Below are 15,695 nucleotides of genomic sequence, written 5' to 3'. Positions count from 1 at the left end.
AGCAGCTCGGGGATAGGGAGGGTGGCAAGGCCCAGGACCGTCTTCCCCAGGCTGAGTGCAAGTGCAGGGAGGGCAGGGGAGATGGAGACAGGCCCCGCTGCTCCTCCACGGGCGGTGTCCACAAAGCTGTCTTGGCTCGTGGGAGTGGGAAGGCGCCTGGGAAACTTGAGATAAGGTGAGAATCGCACAAACTAACTGCAGCCCAGGCCTTTGACCAGGAGGAAAAGCAGCAGTGCTGGGGGAGGAGGTGGCGGGGAGCGGGGCCCAGCCGGGCTCGGGAGAGCTGAGCCCAGAGCGACACAGGTGCTGCAGACACAGACAGGCAGCCTCCCTGGTAGAGTCAAACACTTTATTCAGCACAGGAATGTCTGAACAGAAGGGCCTTGGACAGTGTTCCTTGACTAAGAACTCTGCTTCAAGCCCCACTGTAAACAGAGCAAAATCATCACGTAAACCCAGGGCAAAAGGGGAGGGGGCTCTGCACAGGGTTGGGTCAGGTCACGACGGGCCAGCACATAGTGAAGCTGGGGCAGGGTGGCCCATGCCCAGGGCCAGGCCAGCTGGGAGAGGCACGTGGGCAGCTCTAAGCAGCTCACTGAGAAAAGCCAGGGTGGGAGGAGGGCACAGGCCTGGCTGACCCGGGGGATTACCTCCACCACCGAGGCCAGTGGGCACGAATTTGGCTCGGGCAGCCAGGGCTGCTGCACCAACACATGATTAGAAGGCTCTAAGATCCACAGCGCGGTGCGGGGGTGACAGGGCACGTGGCCCCTTGGCAGGGCTGTGCAGCCCTCACACCCACATGCACTGGCAGCCTGGCTGTCTAAATCCTCTGTGACACTGCCCTTCCCTGCCCAGGCCATCCCTCCCGAGACCGGGGGCCAGTGTGGAAGTGGGGAGGGGGTGCGGGTGGGCAGAGCAAGGCAGGCTGCAGGCAGAACCAGCCATGGTGACCGCAGCCCCATGCTCAAGACATCATGATTGGGGGGTGGGGGAAGGTCTCAGAGTCTCCGCCAGGAAGGAGCACCCATCCGGACGCTCTGCTCCGAGCGCGAGCCTGCGGGCAGCGCCCACGCAACGCCTGGGAAGTAGCCAACTCAAGGCAGGGAAGCCCTGTGTGCTGCCGGGCCGGCCAGACCTCTGTTCTGGGGCACTCCCGGCCGTGCGACATCGTGCTGGGTGCAAATGGGGAGAGAGGTGGAGAGGGTGGAAGTGCAGGGTTGGGGGGTGACAGGGAGAAGCCACTCATGATGGCCCAGTTGGATTCAACTGAATTCCTGATTAACAAGCCCCAAAGGGGGTGAGCAAAGGACAAAAATACCGTCTTCCTGGACCTACCCCTGCTAACCGCAAGGTGGGACATGTCGAAGAGTGTCCCCTTTCTGAGGGAGAACCTGTAGTGCCCAACCCCCCCACAGCCACCAGTGACAGGTGTAGGGGACCCAAAGTCTAGATGTGGGTGGCACTGGTGCTCCTTCCATCCACGACGGGCGTGGGGAGCCCAGAGGGCTGTGGGCCGTGTGTGAACACACAGACCGGTTCACCACCAGGGGACGCAGAAGGGCTGTCTTTGGCTGGCAGGAGGCCAGGAGGGCACAGCTGGTGCCCAGGGAGTATGAGTGACAGCCAGAGCCCAGCTTCTCCCCAGGACACCACTACACTACACACACAGCTGGGGGTGGCGGGAGGCCTATGGAGGACCCGTTCTAGCTAAATGACTCACAGACGGGGGTGACACTTGCCCTGGTGCCCAGGGATCACAACCAACAGGCAAAGGAGCACAACCACTGTGGAGGGAGGCAGGGAGGGCATCCAGGGACGCACAGTCCTAGCAGGGGCTCACTCCTCAAACTTCCCTTCCCGAATGTGCTCGAAGGAGAAGGGCAGGAACTTGAAACCGGTCCCACTGTAGAATTTATTCTGGAACTCAACCCTGGAGAAAGGGGAAAGGAAAGCTGTCATTCCATAGAAACTTTCTGATGCTTTTTGGGACTTCACAGTTGGGTTGGAAAGATGCTCCTCACCCACCTTGCCCCAAACCCCGCTGTCCCGGGGGAGCTGGAGCAGGCGCAGTTCTCCGCCAGCTCCCCACGGGCAGAGCTCCCACTTTTAAAAGGTCAGTTAGCCTTAGTCCAGTAACAGTGTTCTTAATGAAGAAGTGTCCCCCATCGCCCCCTCCTGGTGGGGCTCACACAGCCCACCCCTAAGGGAAGCCCCTCGAGGGACCCTGGGCCAATACCACTGTTTGCTAGTTTCTTTTCCTGGGGGGAAGGTGGGAGAGGCGGTTTATAGCGAATGCTCAAGGCTTTCCATTTAGCAGAGGAAATTCCCAGGAAAGGGGGGAAGTCAGGAGGGAAAGTCTTCTCAAAGCAATGGCAAAAATATTCTGCAACCACAAAAACATCTGAGAAAGAATTCTTCTCTTGGGACTAAAAGGAAAAACAGAGCTTGGATTCCCGTCCCAGCAACTCAGCATCCTCCCTGACGGCCTCCTCTGGGGCCCCTTCGGACTCGGAGGGGGCAGAAGACTTTGTCCCCGTGAGCAGAGTGAGACTGTGTTTCCTCCCAGCAAACTCACCCTGGATGGCTGCCCAGCAACCGAATCACCACCAAATATGGGCAGAAAAATGCATGATTCAGAGGATAAAACAGCCAAGGAGGGCTGACCTGAGGAATAGTTTCCATGTGGTGCTGTGTGACCCTGGGGGCCCCATAACCCCCCGAGGCAAGAACAGGCAGGGATGGGGGCTGTGGCAGGCTCCAGGTGACAGGTCACGTGTGGGGCAAGAGCTTCAAGAAGCTTTAAGGCTTCAAGAAGCTTCTAGTTCCTCAGGCAGCCTTCAGCCAGAGCGTTACCCTCCAAGCTAAGGAGGCAGGATTAGAGAACAGGTGGTGGGAGGTGGCCAGGGCCCTGAAGGTTGGGAGGACTGTCTGCCGGTGGCACACAGAGGTCCTCAGAAGCCCCTTCAGCCCTGGGGTGTGGGCTGAGGACCCTGAGTGGCAGAGCTGCCAGCTCCAGCTCTGGGCGAAGAGCAGAATGGACACGCCTGCCCGCAGTGAGAGCAGCCTGCTCTCTCCCCGCCCCACAAGCTGCAGGGGCTGGGCCAACGTCCGCCAGGGAAAACACAGCCAGGAGGAGGTCTGCGACAGAGCTTCAAAGTGAAGTTAGTCCAGGGCTCCTGCAGGAGCAGTTCCAAACCAGGACCTAGATTTGTGTCCCAACACCGCCCAAAAAGTCCTTCTACAAGTTCCAGCTACTGAGGCCGCCTCTGGGGGAATGTGGGGCATGGGAGCAGGTTGCTGCTTCTCGCTGACTTCCGTTAGGTGTGAATTCTTCCTGCCAGCAGGCTGTGTTCCCACACAGCAAGGGTATTTCAGAACTGAAGACAGATTTACGTGTCCCCTTTTCATTCAACAATATATAGCCAGGTACTAGACAAGTCACTTTAAAGTCCCAGCGCATGACCTAGGAACGAATGTCAGCCTTGGGGGGGGGTATGCGCCCCCCCACCATCCCAGCACTGTACCCAGGACTCTGCCCCTCTGGCTGGCTAATCACACAAATACTTCTCATTTCCAAACTGGCAAATGGAGTAAAGCTTTGTTTTCAGATACCTGTGGGGCCACCGCCCTTCTTGTGGCACCCTCTGCTCTGCTGACCTACCTGCTGGGCCCAGCGGGGAGCAAGAGGGACACGCGCCTGGGAGGGGGCACGGCAATTCTGCTGTGTGAGCAGACGGGGGTCCCTCTGCCACAACAAGCGATACTGCTGCTCCCACCAACTGCTGCTCGAGTTCAGACTTACGGTGGCCACAACTGGGACATCTTGGGTCTATCTTGGGGTCAGCCTGGCTTCACCTCCCTCCCTGGCTGTGCCGACCCCGTCGAAAGCAACTTCCCTGCCAACCCCCCCTCCCCCCACTCAGCCAGGGAAACGGGCTTCCTGAGAAAGTACAAACGTGAAGGTCTGTGTGCTGGGGCGAGGAGGGACCCACTGGCCACTCTGCAAATTCCTCCTTCTTTATGGGCCACTCCACTGCTCCGCTTGGGGAGCTGGCAGGGTCATGTCACACCCCAGGCCACTGAAGTGCACCTCTAGAATCCAGCAGTTGTGAGGGGAACCTCAGGAAGTCAGATGGGTTTCTCTGTCACCCCTTCCAGCTCCAGCACTTGGCAAAGGCCACTGGCTGACTCAGAGGGACTCACTGGGACCAAACGAAATCACTCCTGCCACGTAACAGGAACCCTTGTTTCCTCGAATGGCCTCTTCCCTTTCCTGTGGGGGAGTGACTGCGGGAAGGCAGTTTTGGAAGGACGGCTCTGGGCTGACCTGCTGCTCTGGCCCTCTCTGCCACTCTGAGCAATTCAGGGCCTGGGACACACATCTGTCTGATGTCAGAACAATGATGTCAGCCTGGAGGTACATTTCAGGGTTCTTACTTCTGGGGCAGCCACTCCCTCAACTACTCCATGCTGCCATGCTGTGGCAACACTGCATTCCTAACAACAAATTGGTCTCTCTTTTTCTATTTGAGGTGGGATCTTACTCTGTTGCCCAGGCTAGAGTGCAGGGGCACCATCAGATCTCAGTGCACCGTCAAATTCCTGGGCTCAAGCAATCCTCCTGCTTCAGCCTCCTGACCAGCTGGGACTACAAGTGTGTGCCACACGCCCTGCTAATTTTACTTTTTGTAGAGACTAGGTCTTGTTCTTGCTCAGGCTGGTCTCAAACTCCTGGCCCCAAGCAATCCTGCCACCTTGGCCTCCTAAAGTGCTAGGATTATAGGCGTGAGCCACCGTGCCTGGTCCCAGTTCTGTTCCTTTAACACAGATTGCCATGTGAGTTGTATTTAACTCAGGCTAGTTTTGACCCTGGGGCTGCGTGAAGCAAAACCCTGCAGGTTGGTTCATGAAAATCTTACTTGTTGATGTTCTTATTGTTAACACTTAATATTGACAACTGAATTCTAAATATGTGGATTGTGTTGCATATAACTCATGCACAGAAAACAATAAAAAATAACAAATTAGGAAGGATCCTTTTAATAAAACATTGTGGCCCCAGGGGAAAAAAAACTTTTTTTCTAGTGTGGCAGTCAATGTGTGAACCATCATTCAATCTGTGAGTGTACAAGAATGCACATCTACACGTTTGTGGACTTGCTAGATAAGGGACCAGGTTCTCTGGAACGTAGGCCCAGGGGGGCAATCATCTTTCTACATAAAAAGTTTGCTGTCTACAGTTGTAACTACAATCATATCCTTGCCTTCTGCCTTCTCTGAGGAAGAGAAGATGTCTAATTATGGTAGGCAAGAAAGCCAAGCACACTTTATGTGGTGGGAGGCAGGACATAACTCAGGAGACAGAATTAGCGGATTAGTACATTAACCTGCTCACTACGTTTTCAAATATGTCACCCACTTTCTAATGACCCTACGTGAAACCTCAGACTAGTGGTTTATACTCTACCAAATCAAATGTTTTTCTTCTTGTCCCTGCTGAAGAGACCCAGAACTTGTGTAAGGGGACAGTCCTTGAATCAGGAAACACCACGGATAAAGCGAGAAGCATGAAGATGCCAAGGCCACACGCCAGGAAAAACAGCAGCAACATCGCCGGGGCCATTTACAGATGGCCCAGCTGTTCCCACGCCTCGTAAGATGGCCACGACTCAGAACTGCAGTCCTGGCTGGCCTGGGAGAACCATGCATCCGTGGCACACACCCACATTCGGCCAGGAGGGGGCGCACAAGCACCAATTTCATTCACTCCTGTTTTAGTGGAGGGGGAGACGCCCCAAACATGCCACAGGGACCACCCCTCCAACGACGGGACTCTGGAAACTGCAGTTTTCCCTCTCCTACCCAAGCTTCTATTACTAAAATACATTTTAACAAGTGCGACATGTATGGTGAGCCTGTTCCTTGCAAGCTACACCTGAGGGGCATTCAGATGCTATCAGGTACCTCCTTTTGGGGGTCTCCCCTCTCTCTAAACAGGCTAAAAAACAGTTTATATAAGGGGGACCCCAGCGAGATGCCCACTCTACAGGGCAGCCCTTTGAAGCAGAGCAGACATGACCTGTACGCAAACACCTGTTTATGATGTGCAGGGAGGGTGGCGGCACGTGGGTGTGCATCACTTCCCACGTACTCACGGTAACTCACACGGGTATTGTCCCCTCTCCCTAGGAGAGAAAGGGAGGCTCAGAGAGGTGAGTGCTCTGCTTGGGGTCACCTGCCCGGCGTGGCAGAGCTGGGATTGACACCCAGGTTGCCCGATTCGGAAGCCTGCTCTCCTGTCACTCAGCACCTCCTCGGGCCCCTTCAGGAGGACGTGGGACTACATGTCACCAGAAGGCCACAGGTGAGCCTGACGAGGAAGCAGGCATCTGGCAACAGAACACGACGTGCGAACCTGCCTCGGCTCACTGCGGCGATGAGGCCCCAGCCCAGGGGACCTTCCTCTGCTCCAGGGCCTTGGCCACTCCCCACCCTGCCCAGGGAGGAGGCAACCGGCTACCCATGTGGGCTGGAATTAAGGTGGGATGGTCACTGTTCCCTCAAGCCCAGGGCTCAAGTGACAGAGAAGTGAACAGAAAAGGAAGGCGGCTAAGAGGACAAGAAAAAGTGAGTCACCGCAGGCTGGTTACTCAGACATTCCCTCGCACCGGGCGAGGGCTGAGGAAGTGCGCTGGCGAGAGCTGGCTGGTCAGCCGAGAGCAGGGCTGGGGCCAGCAGTCTGGAGCACACAGCACCCAACCCTGCTGGCTCTGCAGTAAACACTCGAGCTGGCCGGGCAGGAGGGCAGCCAGGAGGGAGGTGGCCAGGCCAGGGAAAGCGACGTCTACTGACGCAGCAGGGCGAATCCCACAGGAGCTTTTGAGGGAAGAGTACGTCCCAGCCGCGTCTTGCCCTTCCGTGCCTCGCCTCTCACCCCCATAATTAAGAATAACCAACAGTGGAATCTTCAAGGAGGCCCAGGTGTAACCCAGCCAGGAGAAAAAGCAAAGGTAGAGATGAGAGGGAAGAGGTCGCTCAGGTTCAGGTGCTGGATTTTCCTCAGGTTTAAAGCCCTCTTCTGGCCTTGAGATCGTTAGCACCGCAAAACTTCTCAGCCAGGGGTTGCTGAGGGAGGGCAGTGAGTTTATGGCCCTGACACTTGTGAAACGCGGGTGTGAGTGCTCCTCTGGGGACAGGGTCCAGAGCTTCCAGAGACACTGGAGTTTGAGATCCCCAGAAAAGGGAGAATCGCAACATAAAGGAGGAAATGGAGATCCAAAGAGGTGGGGTTTGAGGCAGAGCAGCCAGACCAAATGCAGGCTGTCCAGCTGTTAGCATAAGTACGTCCCATGCACATTTAGGAAATACTTATACTGAAAAAATTATTCATTGTTTATCTGAAATTCTGAGTGTCCTATGTTTTTATTTGCTAAATCTGGCAACCCTAGTTCGAGGTCACGGTCATAGCCCAGACCCAAACCCAGCTCTCCCACTCCCTGAGACTGAGCTCCCTCTGTCCACGCAGAGCCACTAAGAGTCCTACGCTACGTTAAAGAAAACAAACAAAAGCCCCAAACCTGCCCTTCTGAAGAAGCTGCCTTTGGTGTACCAAGCCCCATGCCATGGAACTAGGAATCCCCTCACCCCTCAGTGGAGCTGCCAGGGACCTACCCAAAGACCCTTGGCGTAATGACAGAACGAAGGGGACAAGGCTGGGATGCAGTGTGCTCTAGCTCTTTCTTGGACTTAAAAAAAGTCTATTCCAGAACTGCTTTCATTGTTCTGAACACAGGAGAGTTACTTGCCAAAGCAAAGAACAAAAACAAAAACCTCCAACAAACAAAACCCACGAGACCTCAGCAGCTCTTGTAAGCCATAATCGAGAGCTCCAGAGACTGCTGAAGGCGGGGACCACTCCCCAGGGACTGCTCCCTGGAACCTAGGAAACGGTGAGCTGTGCTCTTCGGTGGCCGGTTTCTTTGCTCACTACCAAGGCTGGGGCTCAGGTGTCCTGAGGTGAAGCTAGCGCGGGGCCCTCTCACTGCAGCTAAGGACACGTCCCCTGCCAGACGCCCACCACCATCCCCCCCGCCCCACTGCCCCTCACCAGTGTAACCGCAGCGCGTGGAGGAAGGCTGAGAGGCCCTCCATGATCAGGAGGATGGCCACGGTCAGGGTGGCAAAGGCGGCGAAGATGAAGAAAAGTGCCAGACCTCCTGCCAAGCTCTTCACGCTCAGGCCGATGTGGATCACCATGGTCCAAAGCACCTCAGACAGCTCTGGGGGACGGGAGACAAGATCCGGTTTAGTTTGGCAAGAGGTGGCTGTGGGCCGTGGATTTTGCTCTGCCACCCCTCACCTGTAGGGCTCCTTGCACCCTGGCTTCCCGTGGCCTTAGCGGGAACACCGTGCAGAGCTAACTTGGCCCAAGTGCTAAGCCTCCTGTCTGTACTCATTCTCCCTGGATTCAGGAGGCTCGGTAATTCCAGAACTTTTACGTAATTTCCACTCTACTGAAGCCCCCACCTGAGGGACTGCCCACAGAAGGGGAGAACCATAGCTCTGGAGGAGAGAAACACTCACGTGCGTGAGCGAGGCTGAGGGCCCAGAGCCGCAGGTAGGAGGCGGTGTTGGAGATGCAGCCCAGGCAGTACTCGATGGTGTGGATGGCCTGGTGGACCATGGTGTCCCCAAAGTCAAACTGTTGTGGGAGGAAACCAGAGAAGAGATTAAGTCTAGGAGGGGAAGGTGCAGGAGTCCGAGTTGTGGTCACGTGGCACTTGGAGCCTGGGCCAGGGCAGAACCTGCACTCCTCACGGCTGGCGCCTTACCTTTGGGGGGCCGGGAGCACCCAGTGTTGAGCGCAGGCAGTGATTTCAGCGATGCCTTCCCCCGAAATCCTGCCTGGCTTAGCCCCCAACTGGGACACCCCCATGCTCCCCAATACACTACATCTTAATAAACTACACTTCAGTGAGATTCTTCTCAACACTTGTTTTCCTCCCTGCTGGGCTCTGAGCTCCAGAGGGGAGTGTGCGCTAAGTCAGGGGCACTAGCTGAGGAAGCGACTGTCTGGATCCAGGATGTGAGGACCTGCCAGTGGGCCAGCCGAGCCGATTCCCACTGTCCGGGCCTTTGAGAAAAGCATCCCTGCTCGGGATCAGCGCCTGCGGGCAGGAAGGATTTTCCCCAGACTGTACTCAGGAGACAGGCTTTTGGGCCGGAAACTGCCCGGAGAAGACTAAACCTCTACAGCCACTTTACTTGTTCTTTTTACAGGCTTTGGGGAGTAAGATAACCTCCTTGTTCTTCCTTGACTTCTGAAAAGATTACACAGGGAAATTTTGACAAAAGTTTACAAATTCCCCCATGGACAGCTGATTAAGGCCAAACAGCTCTCCTGCTTTTTGTTTGTTTCTATTTTCCTCAAGGTCCCTTTCTCCCAGTTTTCCTTTCAACACCAAGAATGATCTCCAGAATAAAGGAGAGGGCCGGGACAAGCTCTGGGAGTGCACTTTTAGGGCTGCTCCAACATAGCCAGGGGTGAATGCAAACTAGAAGCCCCAGGGGCTTTCCCCAGACAGCTCCCTGGTCCTTCTGGGGCAGTGCTCCGAGGAGTCCCCTGGCTGGGACTCCTCCCCACAGAGCCCAGACCAGAACGCCCTGGGCTGCCAGACAGCGCACAGCAGGCCTCCCCTGCCCCGCCCTCAGGTCAGGAGAACAGGTCAAGTTTCTTCCATTAAAAAAACTAAGGAGAGGGGGAGGGAAGCACCCTGTCCAGGCTACCTGCTACCCTGACCTCCAAATGGACCTCTCCATCCCCACATTGCCTCTTTCCTGCCATCTGGGTGCCCTCTCCTCCCGGAGCACTCAGGCACTTCAAACACAATGTAGCAACTGCTCCCCTCTCCTCCCACCGAGACCTACTTCTACTCCACGTCCAACACAGTGGCACTATTCATGCCCCGGGCACCCAAGCCTGGGAGTCGATCTGGAATCTTCACTCTTACCTCCTACTTTAGTAAGGCACTGGGACCTGTAGCTCTCACTGCCTTAATGTCTCATCCTGGTCCCTTCCTTTCCAATTCCTCCTGCAAATGCTTCATTTCCCTTCAGGCTGCCCCATTCTGTCCTAAATCACATCAGACTAGGCAGAGTCCATGCCTCCAGACTCTGCCCCTCCCTGACCCAATACACCCCACTGTACTGCCACTGGGGGTATTTTCACAACGTGCACAGGGCTGTGTCACCACCAGCTTCACTGCCCTCTGATGGCTCCTTATTGCCCAAATGAGGCAACGGCTACTAAGGCCAGTCTCTGCCAACCTCTAGTCTCACCTCTCTCCAGTCCCCCAGCTCCTGCCTGTGCCCAGCCACGCTGAACACCTGCTAGTCCCCAGCATGTGACAGGCCTACAGGCCTGCCTCTACACAGCTGTACGCAGTGGTGGGGCTGCGTCCCCCTCCCCCAACAGGGCCTCCTGCTTGACCAGACTAAGCTCGGGAATGACTTCCTTGGGGATCCTTCCCTGGTCTCCTCTCCCTGCCCGGCGTTTTTCAGCTCTGCCCTCCTTTTGGGCTCCTGCAGCATCCTGGGCACACTCCCATCACCGCACCTGCCACCCAGGCTGCTGCCCACTTAGTGTGGGAGATCCCTGAAGGCAAGAACTATGTTTTTCCTCTCGGTTTCTGCGGGACTAAACACAGTGCTCGGCACGCAGAGGGTGAGGAGCCCGTGGATGGTGGGGTGAATGCACCTGGGGAGGATGAGCGGTTCCAGCCGTCAACCATTTCCCAGACAACCAACTGGCCTGAGTGCCCCCAGGGAGAGCAAATAAAGCTTTCACTGGGCTGGTGCAATGGCCTGCAGGGGATAAACAAGTTTTCCCAGCCAAGTAAAAAGTTCTAAAAGAAGGAGGCTGAACTTTTTTTAAAGAACCTGTTTTGTTTGAAATCACTAAATCATAATTGTCACAGTTACCTAAATTTGGCCGTAGAGAACCAGACCGCATATGTGCCTGATAAAGGGAAAATGCTGTGACTATTGAGGAAGCCGGGCAGCCAGAGACTGGGGAGGATATTTGGGGTCCGTCTTGTTTGGATGTCCAAGCCCCTGGGACATGGCTATAAATGAGGACGCTGGGACAAAATGGCTGGTCAGACTGTTCTGACAATGACCATGGCATTGGGTGCTCGACTCAGAAGACATTTAGAAAGCAATACTGTTGGAGGTGATCCCAGGAGAGGGCTGGGCTCGTCACCAGCATGGAACACGCCACCTCCCAGCCCAGCCAGGCAGCTCAGCCAGTGACTATGCACAGACGAGCGGTCCAGGAACGCAGTCACTCCCCGATGCCAGCCAAGGAGCCTCTCCAGACGTCAGGGAAGACCAGGCACTGCCTTTTCTTACACAGAACAGCAAAGGTTTACCCATTCCCATCCCACTGCCCCCTTAGAGAGGACAGGGAGAATCAGGAAAGGGCACGGTATAGTTCATGGGTCTAGGTACCTTAGAGAGAAGTTTTGGGGGAAGATGCAAACAGTGCAGCAAGGCCTTTTAAAAACCCAATTCAAAACATGTGTGTTGCTAAATGAATTACCGCTGAGCTAGAAGGCCTTCTACTCTAGATTTAGCCTGAATATTTAGCCAACTTTCTTTCCATTCTGTTATTCCGTTTGTGTGGCTAATATGATATTAACTTCTCTCACACAGATGGATTATTTTTTTCTGGGATGCATCCCAGAGGCGGAGCTTCCACCTCCCACTGGGGTCAGACAGAGGCAGAGCTGACCCAGAGCAAGGGTCCAGCGATTCTAACTGGAAGCACCAACAAGCTGCCGAGGGCAGCAGGAAGAGGCTGGCTGCATGTCAGACAGGGAGGAAGGGTAAGCTTTGCTCCTGAGCACTCAGAGGAGCAGGGAGGAAAACAGCTACCCCCAGAGGCTGGGAGTGGAGCAACCACAACACCGCAGGAGAGGAAGGCAGAGGCCAATGGGATTTAACCCCCAACGGGGGGTCACACTTCAAGAATGCCAATGCAGACATTACTTGCAGGTCCTTTCAAAGCCATTCTCAGACGTATTAGATCAGCAGAGTCAATGAAACAAAGACAGAGGTGACTGACATGAGATGCAGTTAATGGAGAGGAGCTTTGTCAGAACACAGTCTCGCGAACTGGTTAGAAATGGCCAGTGAAATGCATGATGCGGGGGTGGCATGTGTGTGGCCCCGGGGTGCGGCAGGGTCAGCAGAGTAATCACAAGGATGGGAACAGAGAAGCCCAGATAAACATGAAGGCAAAGCCAGCTTTCGTCTTACCACCGCGTCCTCGGAAGGCTTGAAAACACAAATTTACACTTAGTCGGAAGCCACGCCACACACAAGGTCACAAGTTATGAGCATGAGGCTACTGAATGCTTCTTGGGGAGGACTGTTAATGTCACATGGCCTCAGCACACACTCAAAGCAAAATCAGTAGGAATTCAGAGCATTAAGATACATATTTTTAAAAGATACCCGAACCCTCGAGATTTCCTTTTTTAAAAAACCATACACATAGTGAAAGTGGTCATGAAGACTGAAAAGTCCAACTTGGGTCCTCAACTCCTATTCTATTTGCTTTAAAAAGAACAACACGAATAGGTGAGATTCAGTAGTTCCATTCAGAGGCTATGTGCTATAAGCAGTTAGGCAATGAGAGCGGATTTTTTTTTTTTTTAATCTTCAAGGAGAGCGGATTTTAAAAAACTGGGCTAGGAGGTGGTAGCTTAAAGGAAAGTCTAGCCTGGCCTGACTGCTTTTCATTCTCCCTGTAAAAAGTAGGCAGATAACATAAAAAAGGTTCAAACAAAATATCTGCGACAAGAACACATCCATGGGAATAGGACTTCAAAAGTACCAGTGATTACAGCTGGTCAGTAACGTAGCTGGAACAATTCTTGGAAGGACAAAGGGATGAAGATGCTACCCTGAGTGGTGTGTTTCAGGTCGGAAGAGCTGGGATGCGGGGGCGTCTCTGCCTGGGGCTGAGGAGCAGCTGGACATGAGATCTGCGTGCAGAGTACTGCAGGCCACTCAGAATCCATCAACCGGACACAACTGCTGCGGGCTCTGTGCGCAGCGCCCGGGGTCTGGGCAGGGGCCCACTACAAAAAGCTGTGCTGCCCTAACAAGTCCAGAAGGCAAGCTGATTGGTAATTAGTATTTTTATTTTTCAAGGAGCAGACTGAGCGAGGCCTCTCAGGTCCGTGAGGCTAGGGCTGACCCGAGGTGGAAGGAGAGGAAGCCCCACTGCTGGATCTTACCTCTTCTGCGTCCTCTGAGTGGGTGGAGAGCTGGTCATGCTGAATAATCTCAGCATCCTCCTCTGTCGGTCCGTTGCCCACCCTGATCCCACCAAAGTTGAGAGTTCCCTACACAGATGAACAGAAAGAGTAGAATTTGCCTGGGCTTTAATGTGGCATTCTGTGAGGTGGGAAGGGTGACGGTTAGTACATACAAAGCTCAGCAAAGCATATGTTCCAACAGCAAAAACAAAACCCACTGATCGAGCAGCTAAGTAAAAGCAACTGTTCCCACCCCTACCGCCACCTCCCCTGCCCCAGCCCCAACCTACAACGACCACCTCACCCTGCTTCAGAGGAAATATGCAGTTTTGCCTGCTGCACTGAGAGGCACAGGCCTCGCCTTGGTCAATGCCAAGTGAGAATGCTGCTTGAATGAAAACCTTAATATGCATGGACTCTCATAACGAGTGCTAACACCTGCACAGCCTGCAAAGGTCTAAGCTTTTCTGGAACTAAAGACTAGATTTTCTAAGGGGGAGGGGAGCCAAATGACACTGTGATTGTACCCTGGCCTGATAAGCTTTCAACAGGAGCCCAGGAGTTCCAGCAACCTCCCCCAGAAATGCACTGGGTCTCTGCCGAGGAACAAAGGACTTCCTAGATCAGAGAAGGAAAAAAAAAAAGCTTAATGTACGTTCACTTGTGGCTAGAGAAGACTGAGTTTAAAAAAAAAGGGAGGGGGCTGCTGTCCTTCAGTAAAGGATTCTAGAGTGTTCAAACAATTCTTCTACAGGCATGTGGGCAGATACCAACTGGGCATTTGCTTCTTCTGACTTCACAGTACAGTCTTCAGCAGGGTCCCCATGAACAGAATTTTAAAGTCCACTTGATTTGAAAAAACTTGGGTTTACTGGGGCAAAAGAACAAAAACCAGGCAGAACTAGGTTAAGTCTGATAGATACCCCTTAGTGCTAACCTGCCACAGCGTGAAAAGGTACTTAACAAACAGCCCCTAGAACCACTTCATGTGCTTTCTGTCCAGGGAGCCAAATAAGGCAAGAGTTCCAGGACGGCTCTCCTGCCAGCGGCCTTCGGGGCAGCAGCACAAACAGTGCGCAAGCAGGTCTGGTCAATGCCTCGTGGTCCCTGTGCACAGCTTCGGCTTTTGGTGTGTTCCTTTCACCACAGCTCTCGCCTCGGCTTACCGACCAGCTCAGACCTCAGCATTTGCATAAATTCTGCCTCTTCCTCTAGCAATGGTTCTCACACCCTGGTCAGGGAACCAGCTGCATTAGAATCACCTTAAAATCTGCATTTTAGGCCGGGCTCAGTGGCTTACGCCTGTACTCCTAGCTCTCTGGGAGGCCGAGGCGGGTAGATTGCTCGAGGTCAGGAGTTTGAGACCAGCCTGAGTAAGACCACGTCTCTACTAAAAATAGAAATAAAAATTATCTGGACAACTAAAAATATATATAGAAAAAATTAGCCGGGCATGGTGGCACATGCCTGTAGTCCCAGCTACTCGGGAGGCTGAGGCAGTAGGATCGCTTAAGCCCAGGAGTTTGAGGTTGCTGTGAGCTAGGCTGACGCCACGGCACTCACTCTAGCCCGGGCAACAAAGTGAGACTCTGTCTCAAAAAAAAAAGAAAAAAAAAAGCTGCATTTTAAATAGAGATTCTCAAATACTACTCCCAGAAATTATAAATTTAGTAGGTCTGGGGTGCGGCCCAGGAAATTTGTATTTAAAAAATATTTTCCCAGCTGGGAGTGGTGGCTCACGCCTGTAATCCTAGCACTCTGGGAGACCAAGGCGGGAGGATCCTTGAGCTCAGGAGTTTGAGACCAGCCTGAGCAAGAGCAAGATCCCGTCTCTACTAAAAACAAAAGATTAGCCGAGAGTGCTGGTGGCACGCCTACAGTCCCAGCTACTCGGGAGGCTGAGGCAGGAGGATCACTTGAGCCCAGGAGTTTGAGGTTGCTGTGAGCTAGGCTGACGCCACAGCACTCTAGTCCAGGCGACAGAGTGAGACTCTGTCTCAAAAAAAAAAAAAAACTTCCCAAGTACAAATTGTATAATCATTTTGAAAGGTCTATCAAAATTTAAAATGCATATTCCCTTTGAGATTTAGCAATCTCAATGCTGGGACATTAAGATATATGGATAAGGATGTTCCCTGCATTGCTGTTTATAACAGCAAAGAACTAAGAACCAACATATCCATCAAGGAGAGAGTGATACATAATTTTGGCATATCCAATGGCATATTCTATGGAATGCTAGGCTACCATAAAAAAAGAGCAATTATTATTACAAAACAATCTCCAAGATATACAAAATTTTAAGTCTCCCAGCCAGATACTACCAAGTATCCCTTCAGAACACAGGGAATGAGAGTTACAGGAAGG

At 53.5% G+C, this 15,695-nt stretch overlaps 1 protein-coding gene across 6 annotated transcripts in view; it reads right to left on the bottom strand.

Moving 5' to 3' along the window:
- Nucleotides 1-335: 335 nt before the first annotated feature.
- ATP6V0A1 (ATPase H+ transporting V0 subunit a1) overlaps nt 336-15,695 on the bottom strand; it is a 54,206-nt gene continuing 38,846 nt past the window's right edge. For 4 of the 6 annotated variants that reach the window (XM_045526582.1, XM_045526583.1, XM_045526587.1 and 1 more), the window contains 4 exons: nt 13,308-13,415; nt 8,587-8,704; nt 8,111-8,282; nt 336-1,933 (listed from right to left, as the gene is read on the bottom strand). In XM_045526582.1, the coding sequence (XP_045382538.1) occupies nt 1,840-1,933; nt 8,111-8,282; nt 8,587-8,704; nt 13,308-13,415 (492 nt within the window). In that variant the 3' untranslated portion in view covers nt 336-1,839. The remainder of the gene's footprint in view (nt 1,934-8,110; nt 8,283-8,586; nt 8,705-13,307; nt 13,416-15,695) is intronic. The other 2 variants (XM_045526584.1, XM_045526585.1) reach the window with 1 other exon arrangement.

This window comes from Lemur catta, chromosome 15 (assembly GCF_020740605.2).
Source record: "Lemur catta isolate mLemCat1 chromosome 15, mLemCat1.pri, whole genome shotgun sequence".
In the NCBI taxonomy this organism is placed as follows: domain Eukaryota; kingdom Metazoa; phylum Chordata; class Mammalia; order Primates; family Lemuridae; genus Lemur; species Lemur catta.
Note: the sequence above shows the minus strand (reverse complement) of the source record. Positions and strands in the feature narration are given on the sequence as shown.